Source organism: Mobula birostris, chromosome 2 (genome assembly GCF_030028105.1).
Source record: "Mobula birostris isolate sMobBir1 chromosome 2, sMobBir1.hap1, whole genome shotgun sequence".
NCBI lineage: Eukaryota > Metazoa > Chordata > Chondrichthyes > Myliobatiformes > Myliobatidae > Mobula > Mobula birostris.
The window spans coordinates 166,313,457-166,330,850 of NC_092371.1; the positions used below are offsets into that span (position 1 = coordinate 166,313,457).

General features: G+C 43.4%; 1 protein-coding gene across 2 annotated transcripts in view; it reads right to left on the reverse strand.

Moving 5' to 3' along the window:
• heatr5b (HEAT repeat containing 5B) overlaps positions 1-17,394 on the reverse strand; it is a 140,843-nt gene that overhangs the window by 8,459 nt on the left and 114,990 nt on the right. For both annotated transcript variants that reach the window (XM_072251006.1, XM_072251012.1), the window contains exons 30-33: positions 11,781-11,908; positions 6,600-6,747; positions 4,993-5,265; positions 3,005-3,229 (exon numbers count right to left, since the gene is read on the reverse strand). In XM_072251006.1, coding sequence (XP_072107107.1) covers positions 3,005-3,229; positions 4,993-5,265; positions 6,600-6,747; positions 11,781-11,908 — 774 coding nt within the window. The remainder of the gene's footprint in view (positions 1-3,004; positions 3,230-4,992; positions 5,266-6,599; positions 6,748-11,780; positions 11,909-17,394) is intronic.

Genomic DNA, 17,394 nt, shown 5'->3' on the forward strand with positions numbered 1-17,394 from the left:
GTTTATTTAGAGCCTTTCTTAAATGGTGGAACAACACTAGCTATTCTCCAATCCTCCGGTACCTTACCTGTCACTAAGGATGATTTAAATATCTCTGCTAGGACCCCAGCAATTTCTGCACTTGCCTCCTGCAGGGTCCAAGGGAGCACCTTGTGAGGCTCTGGAAATTTATCCACCCTAAATTGCCTCAAGGTAGCAAACACCTCTTCTTCTGTAATCTGTATAGAGTGCATGAAGTTGATGCCGTTTTGCCTCATTTCTATAGAGTGTGTGTCCATCTCCTGAGTAAATACAAATGCAAAAAATGCATTTAAAATCTCCCCCAACTCTTTTGGTTCCATCCATGGATTACCATTGTGATCTTCCAGAAGACCAATTTCTTCCCTTGCAATCCTTTTGCTCTTAAATGCCAACTGTGGAGTAATCAAGATTCTGATAAATGTAGGACTTGTCTGTTCCCAGTGCTCAGATGTGCGGCTCAGGGCCATATATGCATCTGGACCAGGCTGTTCTGTGTGTGGATGCGTGACCCTGATCCTACAGTCTCTCCGATCTCCTCCCAATGGACATGAGAGAAGCTGTCATCTCTCCAGCCTGCAATCTCATCAAAGGTAGTGGTATTCAACTGGTTAGCATTGAGAAATCACCTGGCTGGGGAGGGCTGTGTCCAAACAATGATCCAAAGTGGATATACTTCTAGCAGCAGCACGGTAGTGTAGTGATTAGTGTAACACCTTTACAGAGCCAACGACCAGGATTTAATTCTGCCACTGTCTGCAAGGAGTTTGTACGTTCTCCGTGTAGGCTTTCTCCAGATGCTCTGGTTTCCTCCCACATTCCAAAGACGTGTTAATTAGTCACATAGATGTATATGGTGGCGCGGGCTTGTTGGGCCAGAAAGGCCTGCTACCATGCTGTATCTCGAAAAAAAATACTTGGCTTGTGTTTAAAAACTAATCTGTGTTTATTGGCTAAATATTAACCCTGAATATTAATGCTTGACAAGTTTCCCCACCCTTTGTGAATGAGATGTAATTATTGCCACATTTTTCTCCATACTTCATCCCTCTGCTCACCTGAAATATCTCCCTCTCAAAGCACACTTGAGGGGAAGTGGCTGGCTGCAGTCATCTGATAGATGTTGAAATGAAAAAGGATTTGTCATTCTCAGAGAGCCCTTCACACATGGCGTCATAGAACATAGAATAGTTCTGAATAGTACAGGCCCCTCGGCCTACAATGTTGTGCCAAACTTTTAATCCACCCAAAGATCAATATAACCCTGTCCTCCATTTTTCTTTCATCCACGTGCTTGTCTTGGGGTTTCTTAAATGCTCTTAATATATCTGCCTCTACCACCACCCCTGGCATTGCGTTCCATGCACCCACCACTCTGTGTAAAAGAACTACCTCTGACAACCTCCTATAATTTCCTCCAATCACCTTAAGATTATGCCTTTTCATATTAACCATCTCCACCCTGAGAAAAAGGTGCCGGCTGTCAATTGCATTGGTGCTACTTCATGCACCACACTGAGCTTATCAATTTTGCCTCCAACTTCAACCCTGTCCTTAAATTCACCTGGTCCATTTGATACCCCCCTCCCCTTTCTCCATCTCTGGAGACAAACTGTTAATCGACATCTTTTATAATCCTACAAATTTCCACAACTATCTTGACTATACCTCTTCCCACCCTGCCTCCTGCAAAAATGTTATTCCTTTTTCTCAGTTCCTTCATCTCTGCCTCATCTGTTCCCAGTATGCAGCTTTCCATTCCAGAACATCAGAGATATCCCCTTTCTTCAAAAAACATAGTTTCTCTTCCTCTACCATCGATGCTGCCTTCCCCCACATCGCCTCCATTTCCCAAATATCCATGTTCACCCATCTTCCCGCCATCTTAACAGTGATACTGTTCCTCTCGTCCACACCTACCACCCCACCCAACACATCACCCTCCGCAACAATCTCCCTCCATTCTCTTGTCCCTGGAAGTGGCCAAAGTGCCCATTCACCTCCTCCCTCACCTCCATTCAGGGCCCCAAACCGTCCTTCCAGGTGAGGTAACATTTCACCAGAGTCTGCTGGGGCCACTTTTTGTACCCGGTTCTCCTGGTGTGGCCTCCTCTACATTAGTGAGGCCCATCATAAATTGGGGGAGCTGCTTTGTCAAGCACCTCCTCTCCATCCACCAAAAGCAGAACTTTCTGGCGGCCAAACATTTTAATTCCCATTCCGACATGTTGGTCCATGGCCTCCTCTTGTGCAAGGATGAGGCCACTTTCAGGGTGGAGGTGGATCAGCTTATATTCCGTCTGGGTTGCCTCCAACCTGATGGCATGAACATCTATTTCTTCCCCCGGTTAAAAAAAAAATTCCCTCTCCTCTCCTCTTCTTCTATTCCCCACTCTGGCCTCTTAACTCTTCTCACCTGCCTATCACCTGTCCCAGTACCCCTCCTCCTTCCATAAGATAGAGAAGCAGAATTAGACCATTTGGCCCATCGGGTCTGCTCTGCCACTTCATCATGGCTCCTAGCCCCAATATCCTGCCTTCTCCCCGTATCCCTTCATGCTCTGACCAATCAAGATTCTATCAATCCCTGCCTTAAATATATGTAAAGGTTTGACCTTCACAGCTGCCTGTGGCAACGAATTCCTTTTCTCCTACGGTCCACTATCCTCTCCTAACAGATTCCCTCTTCTCCAGCCCTTTACCTTTCCTACCCATCTGGCTTCACCCTTCACCTTCTAGCTCAGGATGCTGTCTGGATTAGAGGATATGCCTTATAAGGAAAGGTTGAGTGAGTGAGGGCTTTTCTCTGAACTCAATCTCCCAGCTAATGAATGCAACACACCATATGCCTCCTTAAACACCCTATCATCTTGTGTGGCAAAATCTGAGGAATCTAATTCATTCCACGTTACATGATGCTGCCTGGCCTGCTGCGTTCACCAGCAAATTTGAAGTGTGTTGTTGTTTGTTTGTTCACATGTCCTACCTGGTTTGGAATATTCCAAGATGGAAGCCAACGAGCTGCAGATGAGATTTTTCCACTGTTTGTGGATTTGATCTGATTTGGCCAGCGGAGAAGTGATGATGGTTTTGATGCCCTGCAGGGCTGCACTGGCTGGGACTGACATGTGGCTACCAGTTGAATTCATAGCCGTCTCTCGCAGCACACCCGTGATCAGGAAAAGAATTGTGGGGAGTACCGTCATACTTCCTGGGAAAATGGAACCAATACAAGCCATTAGTAAACCTATCACCTCTCAGCTATTCACTTCATCCCCCTAACCCTACCCATCTACCACCTCCTCCCTCACCAGTTCTCACCTATCACCTTCAAGCTTGGACTCCTCCCCCCTTCTTATCCTGACTTCGTCCCCTTTCCTTTCCAGTCCTGATGAAGGGCCTCGGCCCAAAAGACTGACTGATGTGGAGATAAACAACATTTTAAAGTGCCTAATTTTGCTGAGTAAAATTAGGTCAAGACAGCAAAATCATCCTTAAAATATTTCTATCCAAAGAAATAACAAAGGTTAATAACTGAAATCAACTGGAACATTACTGCCTACAGCTACCAACCCCTCAGTTTGCAAAGATGTTGTGGAAAATTATCATTGGTTTAAATGAGTAACAGGGCAACAATCCAATTGAATTGTTTCTTTTCCCCTAAGTATCAGAATTTCATACAGTAGTACATCAGACCATTGAGCAGAAGATTGATATAGATGGCTTACACTGTCAAAAGAATTTGCTCAGTCTTCACTATTAAAGTGAAAGCTGAGGTTCTGTGATAGCCAGTTTGTCTCGTTATCAGGTCACTTTGGAGCTCTGCTCCAGACTGGAGCCTATAATTCAGTCAGGTGCTCCATCATGATCTAAAACATGGTGCATTATACTCTGGTGGGTTCATAAATTACAGGAGATTATTATTTATTGTCTTATTTTGTTTAAAGATATATAGAATCAGACCAATGAGCCCGTGCCACCCAATTAATGTACTAACCTATACGTCTTTTCAATGTGGGAGGAAACCAGAGCACCCAGATGAAACCCATGTCATGGGGAAAACGTACAAACTCCTTACTGATAAGGCACAACTAAACTTGGTTTGCTGGCTCTGTAGTAGCATTACACTGACAGCTTTGTTATCATGCAGCCCCTTTACAACTTCTTTGCAGAGGAATTCTAGTTTCCATAGGTGACTTAGCTAGTTTGACCACACTTTGATTACTGTGCAAACAGTAATGTTAGAGGAGGTTCGGAAAGGATTTAAGGATTTTATGAAATCAAGTGCTTACGCACTTGAATCCCCAGATTGGAGATTCTTTCCTCAGAAGGTTCAAGGGACCTAACAAGATTATTAACATATTTTTTTTAAAAAGTGGAAGGAAGTGTTTGCACCTATGGAGAAGACCAGAGACAAAAAAAACTATATGAATCAACATGGTGGAACTTACAGCCACAACTAGTTGTTCAGGTGAAAACCACAAGTTTAAAGGACAGCTAGGAAAATGATAATGTGAAAAGCAGAGAACGGAAAGGGATTTGCTGAAACACAAATACCAGCACAGACATGATGGACTGAATGGTTTCTTTGCTGTAAATTGTATGTAGTTCTATACATAATTGAGGCTAGGTTTAATTATGAACACAGGGAGGTCAGGTGAAAGATGATAAAGAGTTAAATTTCACATTAAACTAACAGTAGTGTAGCGATTAGCGTAACACTATTACAGTGCCAGCAACCTGAATTCAGTTTTGCTTCTGTCTGTAAGGAGTTTGTACGTTCTACTCGTCACTGCATGAGTTTCCTCTGGGTGCTCCGGTTTCCTTCACATCCCAGAAACAGTTGGGTTAGTCACATGGGTAATGTGGGCTCGTGGGCTGGAAGGGCCTGTTATTTATTGTACTCTATCTCTAAAGAAGAAAAATAATTACACAACTGAGGATCTCAGTGTTTGGTTACCATGGTGTTCTTACCTGAAGGAGAACACAGCAATGGCAAATCAGCCAGGATAGAGACAGTGATGGCAATGAGCTGGGCACTTTCCTCCGACAAAGGTGCTGTCTTTTGAAGAATGTGACTGGGAGAGTCGGTCACTTTAGGATTCAGTTGTGGGAGGTGTCGTACCAAGATGAACATGAGCAGCTCCAGGGCAGCAAACACAATGGATTTACCAGGAATCAGACCACCGGTCTTCCCTCCTTCCCCTAGAGTGGTCAGCGAGTCCTCCTCAGGAACATTGTCCTCCTCTACAAGACCACCATAGTCACTTTAAATAAAGCAGCAGCTTTGAAACAAATTAACAACAGCTCCAGACACCAGCCCCTGAAATGCTATTAACCCTGCCTGGAGAAAGGGGGTGGGGAGAGGAGAACTGAAAAAGAGCAACATTCCTTCATTTAATCAATAGACTACTTATAAATGTGCTAACAAAGTATAGAAATGGAATTTTAGCTTAAAAGTGCCCAGGAATAATCAATTCAGTTCTGTTCAAGTGACTACGGAGATAAAGGCCTTGGAGAAGAATGGTCCAGATGCTTTTTCCCTGGAAAACACATCTTGGTAAACTCCAGACTGCCACCTGTGCAGTAGCGTGCATTAGAAAACTAGATAAATTGCATCTGTACAGTTTCCCCATTTCCCCACACACACCCCGTTAAAGATCAGTTTTCGCCAGCTGGAGTTCTATGCAGCCCCAGCAGCAGAAGAGGGCGCAGCTTAGTCACGATGGTGCTAAACGGCGACTCCTTCGCTTGCATCTTTGGAAACAGCCCTATTTCCATCTTTAATATCTCTATTTTTCCCTTTCAGGGTACTTTTGAAGACCCTGACCCGGAGTTACACGCTGGCTTTGGTTCTTTGCAGGAATGGGACCCCCCTCTCGGGATTTCATGACTGGCCGTTATTTGACATGCCAAGGATGCAGCCTAAGAGCTTAGCTTGCCTTCGGAGGGCCAGATTTCATAGCTCTAAAGACGGGTGGATCAAAGGTCGGTGTCCCGGCAGATCGATGTGTCGTGGGAGTCGGAAGAACCCTGGCTGTGTGCCCAGAGACCCGAGATCTTTGGTCACGGAACTCAGAAAAAGCGCCGCAACGGACTTTTATCATCGTAAACCAGCGAGTTGTTTGTTATGTCTCTCCCTCGCTGTGAAACGGAGACACCCCTTTCTCCCTTATTAAGGAGAGAGAGAGCCTGTGATATTCAGGTGAATGAGTAGTCTTTGGGGTACTGCAAGTCTGTGTCTTTGCTGTACGCTTGAGTGCTCGGTGGTGGGTGCTGATGCTTTTTTTTGCTGGTGAGGGGACTGTTGCTTGCTGCCAATTACATGCAGGGAGGGAGGGGAGCTGAGGGGGACTTTGGGGTTCTAACATTTAACTGTCATAATTCTTTGGGGGCACTCCTCTGTTTTCATGGATGGTTGCGAAGAAAAAGCATTTCAGAATATATATTGTAAACATTTCTCTGACATTAAAATGTACCTTTGAAACACATGAAATATTCATCTTCCAGCAGTCACACAACACACTCGATCACTCTTGAATTACACAAGATTGCAGACAGAATTTTTGAGTCTAACTTACCATGAACTTTTTTCACCAGTCCTTGAAGGTGGTCCTGTGCAGCTCGAATTGTCTGCTGTACAACCATAGTCACTTGTCGTTGAACAGAGGGAGGCCCACAAGTTAATAAAAGACGGTGCAATACGTTAAAAAGCTCAACTATGAGCAGCTGGAATAGAAGGATACTGTATTTTAAAAAAAATTATTTAGTGATACAGCAAAGTAACGGGCCATTCCAGCCCAATGAGCCTGGACCTCCCAATTATATCCATGTGACCAATTCACCTGCTAATCCATACGATTTTGAAATGTAGGAGGAAACCGGAGAACGTGTAGCAAATCCATGCAGTGATCTGGTCGCCTCATTATAAGAAGCATGTTGAAGCTTTCGAGATGATGCAGAGGAGATTTACCAGGATGCTGCCTGGAATGGACAGCATGTCTTACAAGGATAGGTTAAGTGAGTTAGTGAAGGAGGATGAGAGGTTACTTGGTAGTGGTGTACAAGATGATACAAGGCATAGGTAGAATGGACAGTCAGCACCTTTTGCCAGGGCAGAAATGGCTAATATGTGAGGGCATATGTACCTTTCAGGTGATTGGAATAAAACAGGGGGGGGCGGGGGTTGGCTGGGAGAGGCTAGTGGGGGACGGTCAGCAGGGGAGTTAGAGGAGGGGTGTGGGGGATATGGAAATGGGAGAATGGGGAGAGTATGGATATGTCATTGTAGATGGTCATTACCCTTGATAGATAGATAGATAGATATTTTTTTTTAAAAGAGTTATGACATGGTAATAGGCCCTTCCAACACAATGGGTCTGTGCTGCCCAATTACACCCACGTGACCAATTAACCTACTAATCATGGCCACTGGTGCTGCAATAGAATTATGCTAACCAGTACTCTACTGAGCCGTCCAAGGTAGCTTTGATAGTTCTAGTGCCGCCCGAAGTTTATTCGTGTCAGCCTCAGAAAGCTATGGGTTCAAGTTGGATTCTGGAGACTGGAGTCTAAATCTAGGCTGACGAACCCAGTGCAGTACCCTGAGTTACTGCAGCATTGTCAGTGGTCTAGTCTTTCAAGTGAGATTTTAAATGTGTCTGCCCTCTCAGGTTTCCAAAGTACAGTCGGTCCTCCTTATCCGCGGGGGGATTGGCTCCAGGACCCCTCGCGGTTACCAAAAAATGTGGATGCTCAAATCCCTTATTTAACCAGTCTCAGTGGGGGTGGACTTTAGGACCCGGGGAGACCCGTCGCCCACGGCTGCTGCTGAATCCGCAGTGTTTCTGTTCTGTTGATGGAAAACAATCACGATTGAAAATAAAGTGGAAATAATATAGCGATCGGAAAGGGGTGAAACGCCATCAGTCATTGGAAGCGTTAGGCTACAGTCGGTCAACGATTGGAACAATTTTAAAGGATAAAGTGAGAATAATGGAGCATGTGAAAGGCCGTGCCCCAATGAAAGCTGCAATTATTACAAGGCAAAGCAGTGGTTTAATTATTGAAATACATATGTTTCTTAAGTGTTTTATACGCATAGAAAAGTAAAATATATACTAAGACAAACGTTTGACTAACTGATGCTAAATAATACCAGATGTACCTGTTCTGACTTACGTACAAATCCAACTTAAAGACTGGCTGTACTTTAAATCATCTCTAGATTACTTATAATACCTAATACAATGTGAATGCTATGTAAATAGTTGTTATTCTGCATCGTTTAGGGAATAATGACAAGGAAAAAAAGTCTGTACATGCTCAAACAACAAATGCTGGAGAGAGAACTTCTGGGTTTTCCCGATCTGCGGTTGGTTGAATCCGCACATGTGGAACCCACGGATAAGGAGGGCCAACTGTATTATCGCAAAGCAGCACAGGAAAGTTTTCCAGGTATCTTGATCAACAGCTACTCCTCAATCAACATCTCAAAAAAAATTTCATAACCTGTCTTGCTGCTCTTCATGATACCTCACCGTGAATTTCCTGCAAATCTCCTACATTCCACATTTCCTACAATTGTGAACATACTTTAGACTGAGACCCTTGATTCCTTTCCGTAGTTGCTGCCTGACCTGCTGAGTTGGATCAGCATTTTGTGTGTGTTACTCTAGATTTCCAGCATCTGCAGAATCTCTTGCACGTACCAAGACTAACATACCCTTCTATTCTACACTCATGGCTAATGAAGGCCAGCATCCCATGTGCATATGTTGCCACTGTGGACATGGTGTACAAAGTCTCTCTGTTCCTAGATACTCACTAACTTTCATTATGTATCTAACAGACCTCCTCAGAATATAGCACCTTATATTTATCAGGATTAAAGCTAACCAGCTATTGCTCCAGCCAGTTTATCTGCAACCTAAGACTACCAAGAACACCAATTTTCTCATCATCTGCAAGTATACTTATAATTCTTCCTAAATTCATATCCAAATGATCATAAACACCAAGATTCCTTGTGGCATACCACTGGTCAAAGGTTTCCAATCACTTAAACAATTTTTCACCATCGCACTGTTTCCTTACATCAAGCCAACTTTGGATCCAATATCACTTCCTTGGATCCACCCGGCTCTGACCTTTCAGACGAGCCTCTCTGTGGGATGTAGCGAAGTCCATGTTGTCTACATCAACTGTACTGTCCTGGTCAAAGCAGTGTTTTTTTTTGTTTTTTTTATATAAAAAGTTACACCCAGCCCCTACATTTCCATATTTCACCACAGTTGATGCCCCTCTGCAATTCATGCTCCAAGAATTGGAATTTCCTCCCTAAATTCTCTTCAGCACCCTTCCTATAGAATCCGCCCCCCAAAACACTCACTAAGCTGAGCTTTAAGGCACCACCCTGATAATATGCTCTTGCACATTCCATGATAGTCGCAATCCGACAACGTCAGGTTGAACTTGACTCTTAACACAGCGAAAGCAAACAGTGGTCTGCAGACGTGTACTTAGAAGGGAAATAGATGCTTCGAAGCACCAATAAGATCTCATTGAAACCTATCAAATCGTGAAAGGCCCCTCTCAGGGGTCCCAACCTTTTTTTTAACGCCATGGACTAATACCATTAAGCAGGATCTGGGGACCCCAAGTTGGGGAGCCCTCATCGAGACAGAGTGGATGTGGAGAGGTTGTTTCTATGGTGGGGAATCTAGGACCAGACGGCATAGCCTCAAAATAGAATAATGTCCCTTACAAACAGAGATGAGGAGAAATTTCTTTAGCTGGATGGTGGTGAATCTGTGGAATTCATTGCTGGACAGCTGTGGAGGCCAAGTAATGAGGTATATTTAAAATGGAGATTGATAGGTTCTTGATTATTAAGGGGGTCAAAGGTTGTGGGGAGAAGGCAGGAGAATGGAGTTGAGAGGGATAATAAATCAAGTGTGATGGAACGGCACAGCACACATGAAGGCCAAATGGCCTAATGCTGCTCCTATGTCTTATGGTCTTATTCTCCATTTTGTTCTGAACGTGTTCTCTCACAAGAACCTGCTGTTTATGGGCACCTAACTGGAGGACTAGAAAGGAAGGGGGAAGATGCCAGAACAAAAAGGTGGGGGAGGGGAAGAACAACTAGAAGGTGACTGGTGAAGCCAGGTGGGTAGGGAAGGTAAAGGGCTGGAGAAAGAGGAATCTGGTTGGACAGGAGAGTGGACCACAGGAGAAAGGAAATGGGGGCGGGGGGCACTAGGGAGAGGTGATAGGCTAGAGTGGTGAAAAGAAGAAGGGGGGGGGGGGGAGTCTTTTTACCAGAAGGAGAAATGAATGTTCATGCCATCAGGTTGGAGGCTACCCAGGTGGAATACAAGGTGATCCTCCTCCACCTTGAGTGTGGCCTCTTCTTGGCACAAGAAGCGGCCAAGGACCGACATATTGGAACGGGAATGGGAATTAAAATGTTTGGCTACAGGAAAATTCCGCTTTTGGTGCTTAACAAAGCTTTACAATGGGATTCACCATTGCAGAAGAGGCTGCATCGCAAGCACTGGATACAACAGAACCACAGATGAAGTGTTGCCTCACCTGGAAGGACTGTTTAGAGCCCTGAATGAAAGTGAGGAAGGAGGCAAATGGGCAGGTGTAGCACTTTGGCAGGGATAAGTGCTGGTAGGGTGATTAGTGGGTAGGGATGAATGGACAAGAGAATCATGGAGGGATCCCTGTGGAAAGCAGAGAGTGGGGAGGGAGGTAAAGTTGTTTTTAGTGGCAGGATCCCTTTGCAGATGGCGAAGTGGCAGAGAATGGTGTGGAGGCTCATGGGATGGTAGGTGAGGACAAGAGGAGCTGTTACACTCAGTTACTGCAACGGGAAGCTGGGGTGAGCGAGGATGTATGGGAAATCGAGGAGATGTGGGTGAGGGCAGCGTAAATGGTGGAAGAAGGGAAACTCCATTCTTTAAAGAAGGACACCTCTGATGTCCCGGAAAGGAAAATCTCATCCTGGAAACAGATGTGGCAGAGACGGAGGAACTGAGAGAAGGGAATAGCATTTTTTTTAAAGCAGGAGACAGGGTGGGATGAGGTATAGTCAAGATAACTATGGGAATCAGTAGGATTATAAAAGATGTCGGTCAAAAGTTTGTCTCCAGAGATGGAGACAGAGAGAGATCAAGAAAGGGGAGGAAGGTGACAGAACAGAACCAAAGGAATTCACGGACAGGGTTGAAGTTTGAGGCAGTTGATTAAATTATTGAGCTCATCATGGGTGCATGAATCAGCACCAATGCAGTCGTCAATGTAACAGAGGAAGAGATGGGGAGCATTACTGAAAATGGACTGTATAACTTAGCCACCGAAAAGGCAGGCATAGCTGGAACCCATGTGCCTGACAATGACTACCCTCAAGTCTGCAGAAAGTGTTGAGGCGAGGACTAGTTTTGCCAGATGGAGGAGGGCGGTGGTGGAGGAGAACTGGTTGGTTCTTTTATTGAGAAAGAAGCAGAGATCTTCAAGGCCTTCTCAATGGGTGAATGTTGTTCTACTTATTGACAGAATGTACACTAGATGGACAAAATCAAATTCTTTCTCCATGAGCTTCAATATACATGCATAATCTACTACCTGGTCTCAATCTCAGTGAGCACAGGATAGCAACAAACTGCACCATGATTCAGTACAACATCGACTTAACCCCGCAGGGTAAACAGCACAATCAGGAATTAACACTGCTTGCCATAAAACCATTATACCTTGTCTTCTCCAATGTATGTTACTGCACACGGGGAGTCTAGCAAAGTGCAAAGAGCCTTCAGGCAAGATGTAACATGTTCCAGAGGGTTTTCAGGCCGAGGCGAGCACAGGAACTCAATACTAATACCTGAAATGACAAGACCAAAATTCTTTATGTTCTTAAATTACAAACCCTATTTTTCCACATTGACCTATATACCCACACATATCAATAGACAATAGGTGCAGGAATAGTCCATTCGGCCCATTGAGCCAGCATCGCCATTCACGGTGATCATGGCTGATCATCGACAATCAGTATCCAGTTCCTGTTTTATTCCCATTACCTTTGATTCCGCTATCTTTAAGAGCTCTATCCATCTCTTTTTTGAAAGCATCCAGAGACTTGGCCTCCACAGCCTTCTGCGGCAGAGCATTCCATATATCCACCACTCTCTGGGTGAAAAAGTTTTTCCTCAACTCTGTTCTAAGTGGCCTACCCCTTATTCTTAAACCGTGGCGTCTGGTTCTGGACTCACCCATCAGCGGGAACATGCTTCCTGCCTCCAGCGTGTCCAATCCCGTAATAATCTTATATGTTTCAATAACATCCCCTCTCAGCCTTCTAAATTCCAGAGTATACAAGCCCAGTCGCTCCAATCTTTCGACATATGACAGTCCCGCCATCCTGGGAATTAACTTTGTGAACCTACGCTGCACTCCCTCAATAGCAAGAATGTCCTTCCTCAAATTTGGAGACCAAATATCTAGCAAAGGAAATTTTTATCTTCTTAACTATTGCTTTAAAACTTTAGCAAGTTAGTACCGGAGATCATTGGCGACATTCTGTGAGCTACACAAATATCTAAATATATGTTTAAATATACCTCTTTCAATTTACTCTCATTGCAGTCCGCAGCATGTAACTTCCCTCTAAGAAACATACTTTTAGATCAACTTAATGATCTACAGATCTCACAATTGTCTGAAGAACTCGGCAGACTAGGCAGATACAGCATCGTTAAGCGGACGAAGGTTCATCACCATGGTCAGATGTGGTGGTTTTGTTGAATTCATGTTCCTCTGACTTGGAATACCTAATAGTTAAATACTGCCTGATCTATTTACCCTTGGAGTTCTCATCTGCGATTCTTAAACCAACGGCTGATGATAATCAAGCGCTCGCAATACTACACGATGCAGTCTACAAACAAGAAATAGTCCATCCCAATGCATTTCAAACCTAGTCGAAGATTTCAACCAGGCTTGCTTGAAGAAAACCCTTCCCAATTACCATCAGTATATAACCTTTAGCACCAGAGAACCCAACGTACTGGATCACTGTTATACTAAGATAAGGAATGTCTTTCATTCCATGCCCATATCACATTTCAGTAAATCGAATCACTTCGCTATCATTCTCGGACTTGCATTCAGACAGAGGCTAAAGAGCAAAGCTCCAGAGATTAGGACAATGAAGAGGTGATTGCAGGAGGCAGAGCGGCAGTTATGGGATTGCTTTGAGTCAGTGGACTGGGCTGCGTTCAAGCACTTATCCAGGGATCTGAATGGATACATCATGGTTCTAACAGACTTTACTAAAACAGCTGTAAATGAGTGTGTCCCTACAAAACCATTCAGGGTCTTCCCCACTCAGAAGCCCGAGAAGAACCATGAGATCTAAAATCAGCTGAGGGCTTGATCAGGTGCATTCAAGTTTGGTGACCAAGAAAATTACGAGGGGTCCAGGTACGATCTCTGGAAAGCCATCTTACAGGCAAAGTGGCAATTCAGAACCAAACGAATCAACGAAGGATGCTCGGCCATTGTGGCAGAGCTTGGACACTATCACCTCTTATAAAGTTACATCAAATGACATAGGAGACAGCAGGGCTTCACTTCCAGATGAGCTCAATGCCTTCTATGCTCACATTCCTCTTCAAAACATAGAGGAACCATCACAAATTCCCAAATCCCCGGATAATCCTATGGTATCAGTCTCTGACGCTGATGTGCAAGCAGCCTTCAGGAGGGTGGATCAATGAAAAACACCTGGCCCAGATGGATACCTGGCCAAATACTAAGGACCTGTGCTGATCAATTGAGTGGTGTGTTCACTGAGATCTTTAACTTCTCGCTATGGCAGTGTGTGGTACCCACCTGCTTCAAGCAGGCTTCAATTATACTGATGCCCAAGAAGAGGGTGGTGACTTGCCTCAATGACTATTGCCCAGTAGCAGTTACATCCACAGTGATGAACTGTTTTGAGAGGATGGTGATGAAACATATTAATTCCTGCCTGAGAAACAACTTAGATTTACCCTAACTTGCCTACTGGAGCAACAGGTCCACAGCAGATGTCATTTCATTGGCACTTCACCTAACCCTGGAACATCTGGACAGCAAAGATGCATACAATAGGATGCTCTTTATTGACTACAGCTCAGAATTCAATGCCATCATCCTCTAAACTAATCAATAAGCTCCAAGGCAATGGCCTCAATACCTCCTTGTGCAACTGGATTCTGGATTTCCTCACTTGCAGTCAGTTCAGATTGGCAACAACATCTCCTCTACAATCTCCATCAACACAGATGCACCACAGGCTGTGTGCCTAGACTCTGCTCTATTCTCTTTATACTTACGACTGCGTGGCTAAGCACAGCTCCATTGTCATATTCAAGTTTGCTGATGACACCACTGTTGTAGGCTGAATCAAAGGTGATAATGAATCAGCATATAGGAGGGAGATTGAAAACCTGCAAACCTTAAAATACATTCGACTTCATACAATAAAACAAAGTGGGAGAAGGAAGGAGGGATAATTATATCTGAGGAAGAATGGACAATAATATGGAGGTATCAATGGAAGTGTACCAGTTCACAGAAATGGAGGGAGTTTGGATGGAAAAACTTGATATTTTATTACACCCTCTCAGAAATCCTATTATGATAGTAACCTCCCTGTTTGCTGGAGAAATTGTGGAAATTAAAATGCAAACCATTATCATATTTTCTGGGATTGCCCCGTTATCAAAGACTATTGGAGTGGGATACACAATGCCCTACAAGACATCTTTAAATGTGAAATACCCTTAGAAACTAAGACCATATATTTTGGGTATGTACCTCAAGAATGGTTGAAAAGAGATAAATATTTAATGAATATACTGCTGGTGGCTGGTAAAAAGACTCTTACCAGGAAATGGTTATCACAGGAGACCCAACTTTAAATGTATGGACGGAAATTACAATGGACGTTTACAAAATGGAGAAGATAACAGCATCTGTTCATCATAAGTTGGAACAATTTGATTCATACTGGGAAAAATGGTTCAACTGCATAACACCTCATAGGCTTGATTTTATTCTCACAAATCAATGAATATGTTGTAAAAAAAAAGATCACTCCCTACTTGTACATAGTTTTCTCCTTTTGCTTGTTCTTTCTTTCCTCACTTTTCTATAGGTATATACCTCAGATTAATATGTGGAGATTTGTGGCAAATATGATTATATGATATATATGTACAATATCTGAAATACATCTTATGGAAATGTTTGTTTGATGATGAACTTCAATAAAAAATAAATTACAAAAAAGAAGAAAATCTGGTTGAGAAGTGTCATAACATTCAATGTCAGCAAGACCATGGCGCTGATTATAGACTTCAGGAGAAGGAACCAGAGGTCCATGAGCCAGTCCTCAGAGGTGGAGAGAGTCAGCAACTTTAAATTCCTAGGTGTTATTCTTTCAGAGGACCTGTCTTAGCTCTGACACTTAAGTGTAATTATGAAGAGAGCTCAGCAGCACTTCCGTTTCCTTTGCAGATATTCAGCTTGACATCCAAGATAAACTTCTGTAGATGTGTGGAGAGTATACTGACCGGCTGCATCACAGCCTGGTATGGAAATGCCAATGCCCTTGAATGAAAATCCTACAAAAAGTCCAGTCCATCACCGATAAAGCCCTCTCCACCATTGAGCACATCTACATGAAGCCATATCTCAGGAAAGCAGCATCCATCGTCAGGGACCCCCATCATCCAGGAAGTGCTGTCTTCTTGCTACTACCATCAGGAACTTTCAGGAACAGTTACTACCCCTCAACCACAGGTTCTTGAACCAAAAGTGATAACTTCACTCGCCCAATCATTGAAACAACCAATGGACTCACTTTCAAGGACTCTTTGTCTCATGTTTTTGATATTTATTGCTTATTTATTTATTATTAATTCTTTTTTGTATTTGTAGTTTGTTGTCTCCTGCACTGTGGTTGAATGCCCTAGTTAGGCAGTCTTTTACTGATTATGTTGTGGTTACTATTCTATAGATTTATTAGGTATGCCCACAAGGAAATGAATCTCAGGGTTGTATATGGTGACATACAGTATATGTACCTTGATAATAAATTTTTCTTTGAACTTTGAAAACACCAATGGTACAACATTGAAAGAGTACAGGGAAAATTTACAAAGATGTTGCTGGGACTTGAAGACCTCAGTTATAGGGAAAGCTTGAATAGATTAGAGTGTTATTCCCTGAAGTGTAGGAGAATGAAGGGGGATTTAATGGACGTATACAAAATTGTGAGGAATGTTGATAGGTAAATACAAGCAGGCTTTTTCCACTAAGTTTGGGTGAGACTGGAAATAGAGTTCATAGGTTAAGGGCAAAAGGTGAAATAACTAAGGGGAACATGAAGGAGAGTTTCTTCACTCAAAGGGTGGTGAGTGTGTGGAATGAGCTGCCAGCAGAAATGGCGGATGTGGGTTTGATTTCAACGTTTAAGAGAAGTTTGGATAAGAGGGATGAGAGCTTTGGTCTAGGTGCGGATCAATGGGACTAGGCAGAATAACAGTTCGGCACAGACTAAACAGGCCAAAGTGCTTATTCCTGTGCTGTAGTGCTCTATGACTAGATCTCCAGTTTTGGCAATGAGCTGGCTTCGGAATGACTGCAGTTAAATCTTCTACAACATGCTTGCTGAAGGGGAGCTCCAGCATTCACCTTTTCTCCCCCCCCCCCCCCGCCACTCACCCAGTTATATTCAGCTTTTGGACTTGTTCGCAATTCAATGACCCTCTCCCCACGTTTCTTACCGCTAGATCAGTGCACAGAAAGTTAGGGACCTTCTCACCCTCAGTAATGGGAGTCAAAAAAATACAGATGTTGAAATGAGAAAAAAAACTCCAGAAATGTTGGAAACTCAATAGTTGCAGCAGCATCAGTTGAAGCAGAAACAATGAACGTTTCAGATCAAAGATCAAAATTCAAAGTAAATTTATTATCAAAGTATGTATACATTACCATACACTATCTTGAGATTCATTCTCTTGTAGGCATTTACAGGGAAAAACACTAAAGAATTTTTGAAAACAATACAGAGGACTGACAAACAAAATGTGCACAAGACAAATTGCAAACCAAAATTATACTGAGAACATGATCTATAAAGAGTCCTTGAAAGTGAGTCTGTAGGTTGTAGAATCAGTTCAGAGTTGTGGTGAATGAAGTTATCTATGCCAGTACAGGAGCCTGATGGCTGCAGGATAATTAAAAGTCCAAAATTATGAAAGCATTTAAGTAAGTGGCAAGATGACAGGTTCAAGGTAATAACTGAATACCAGAAAT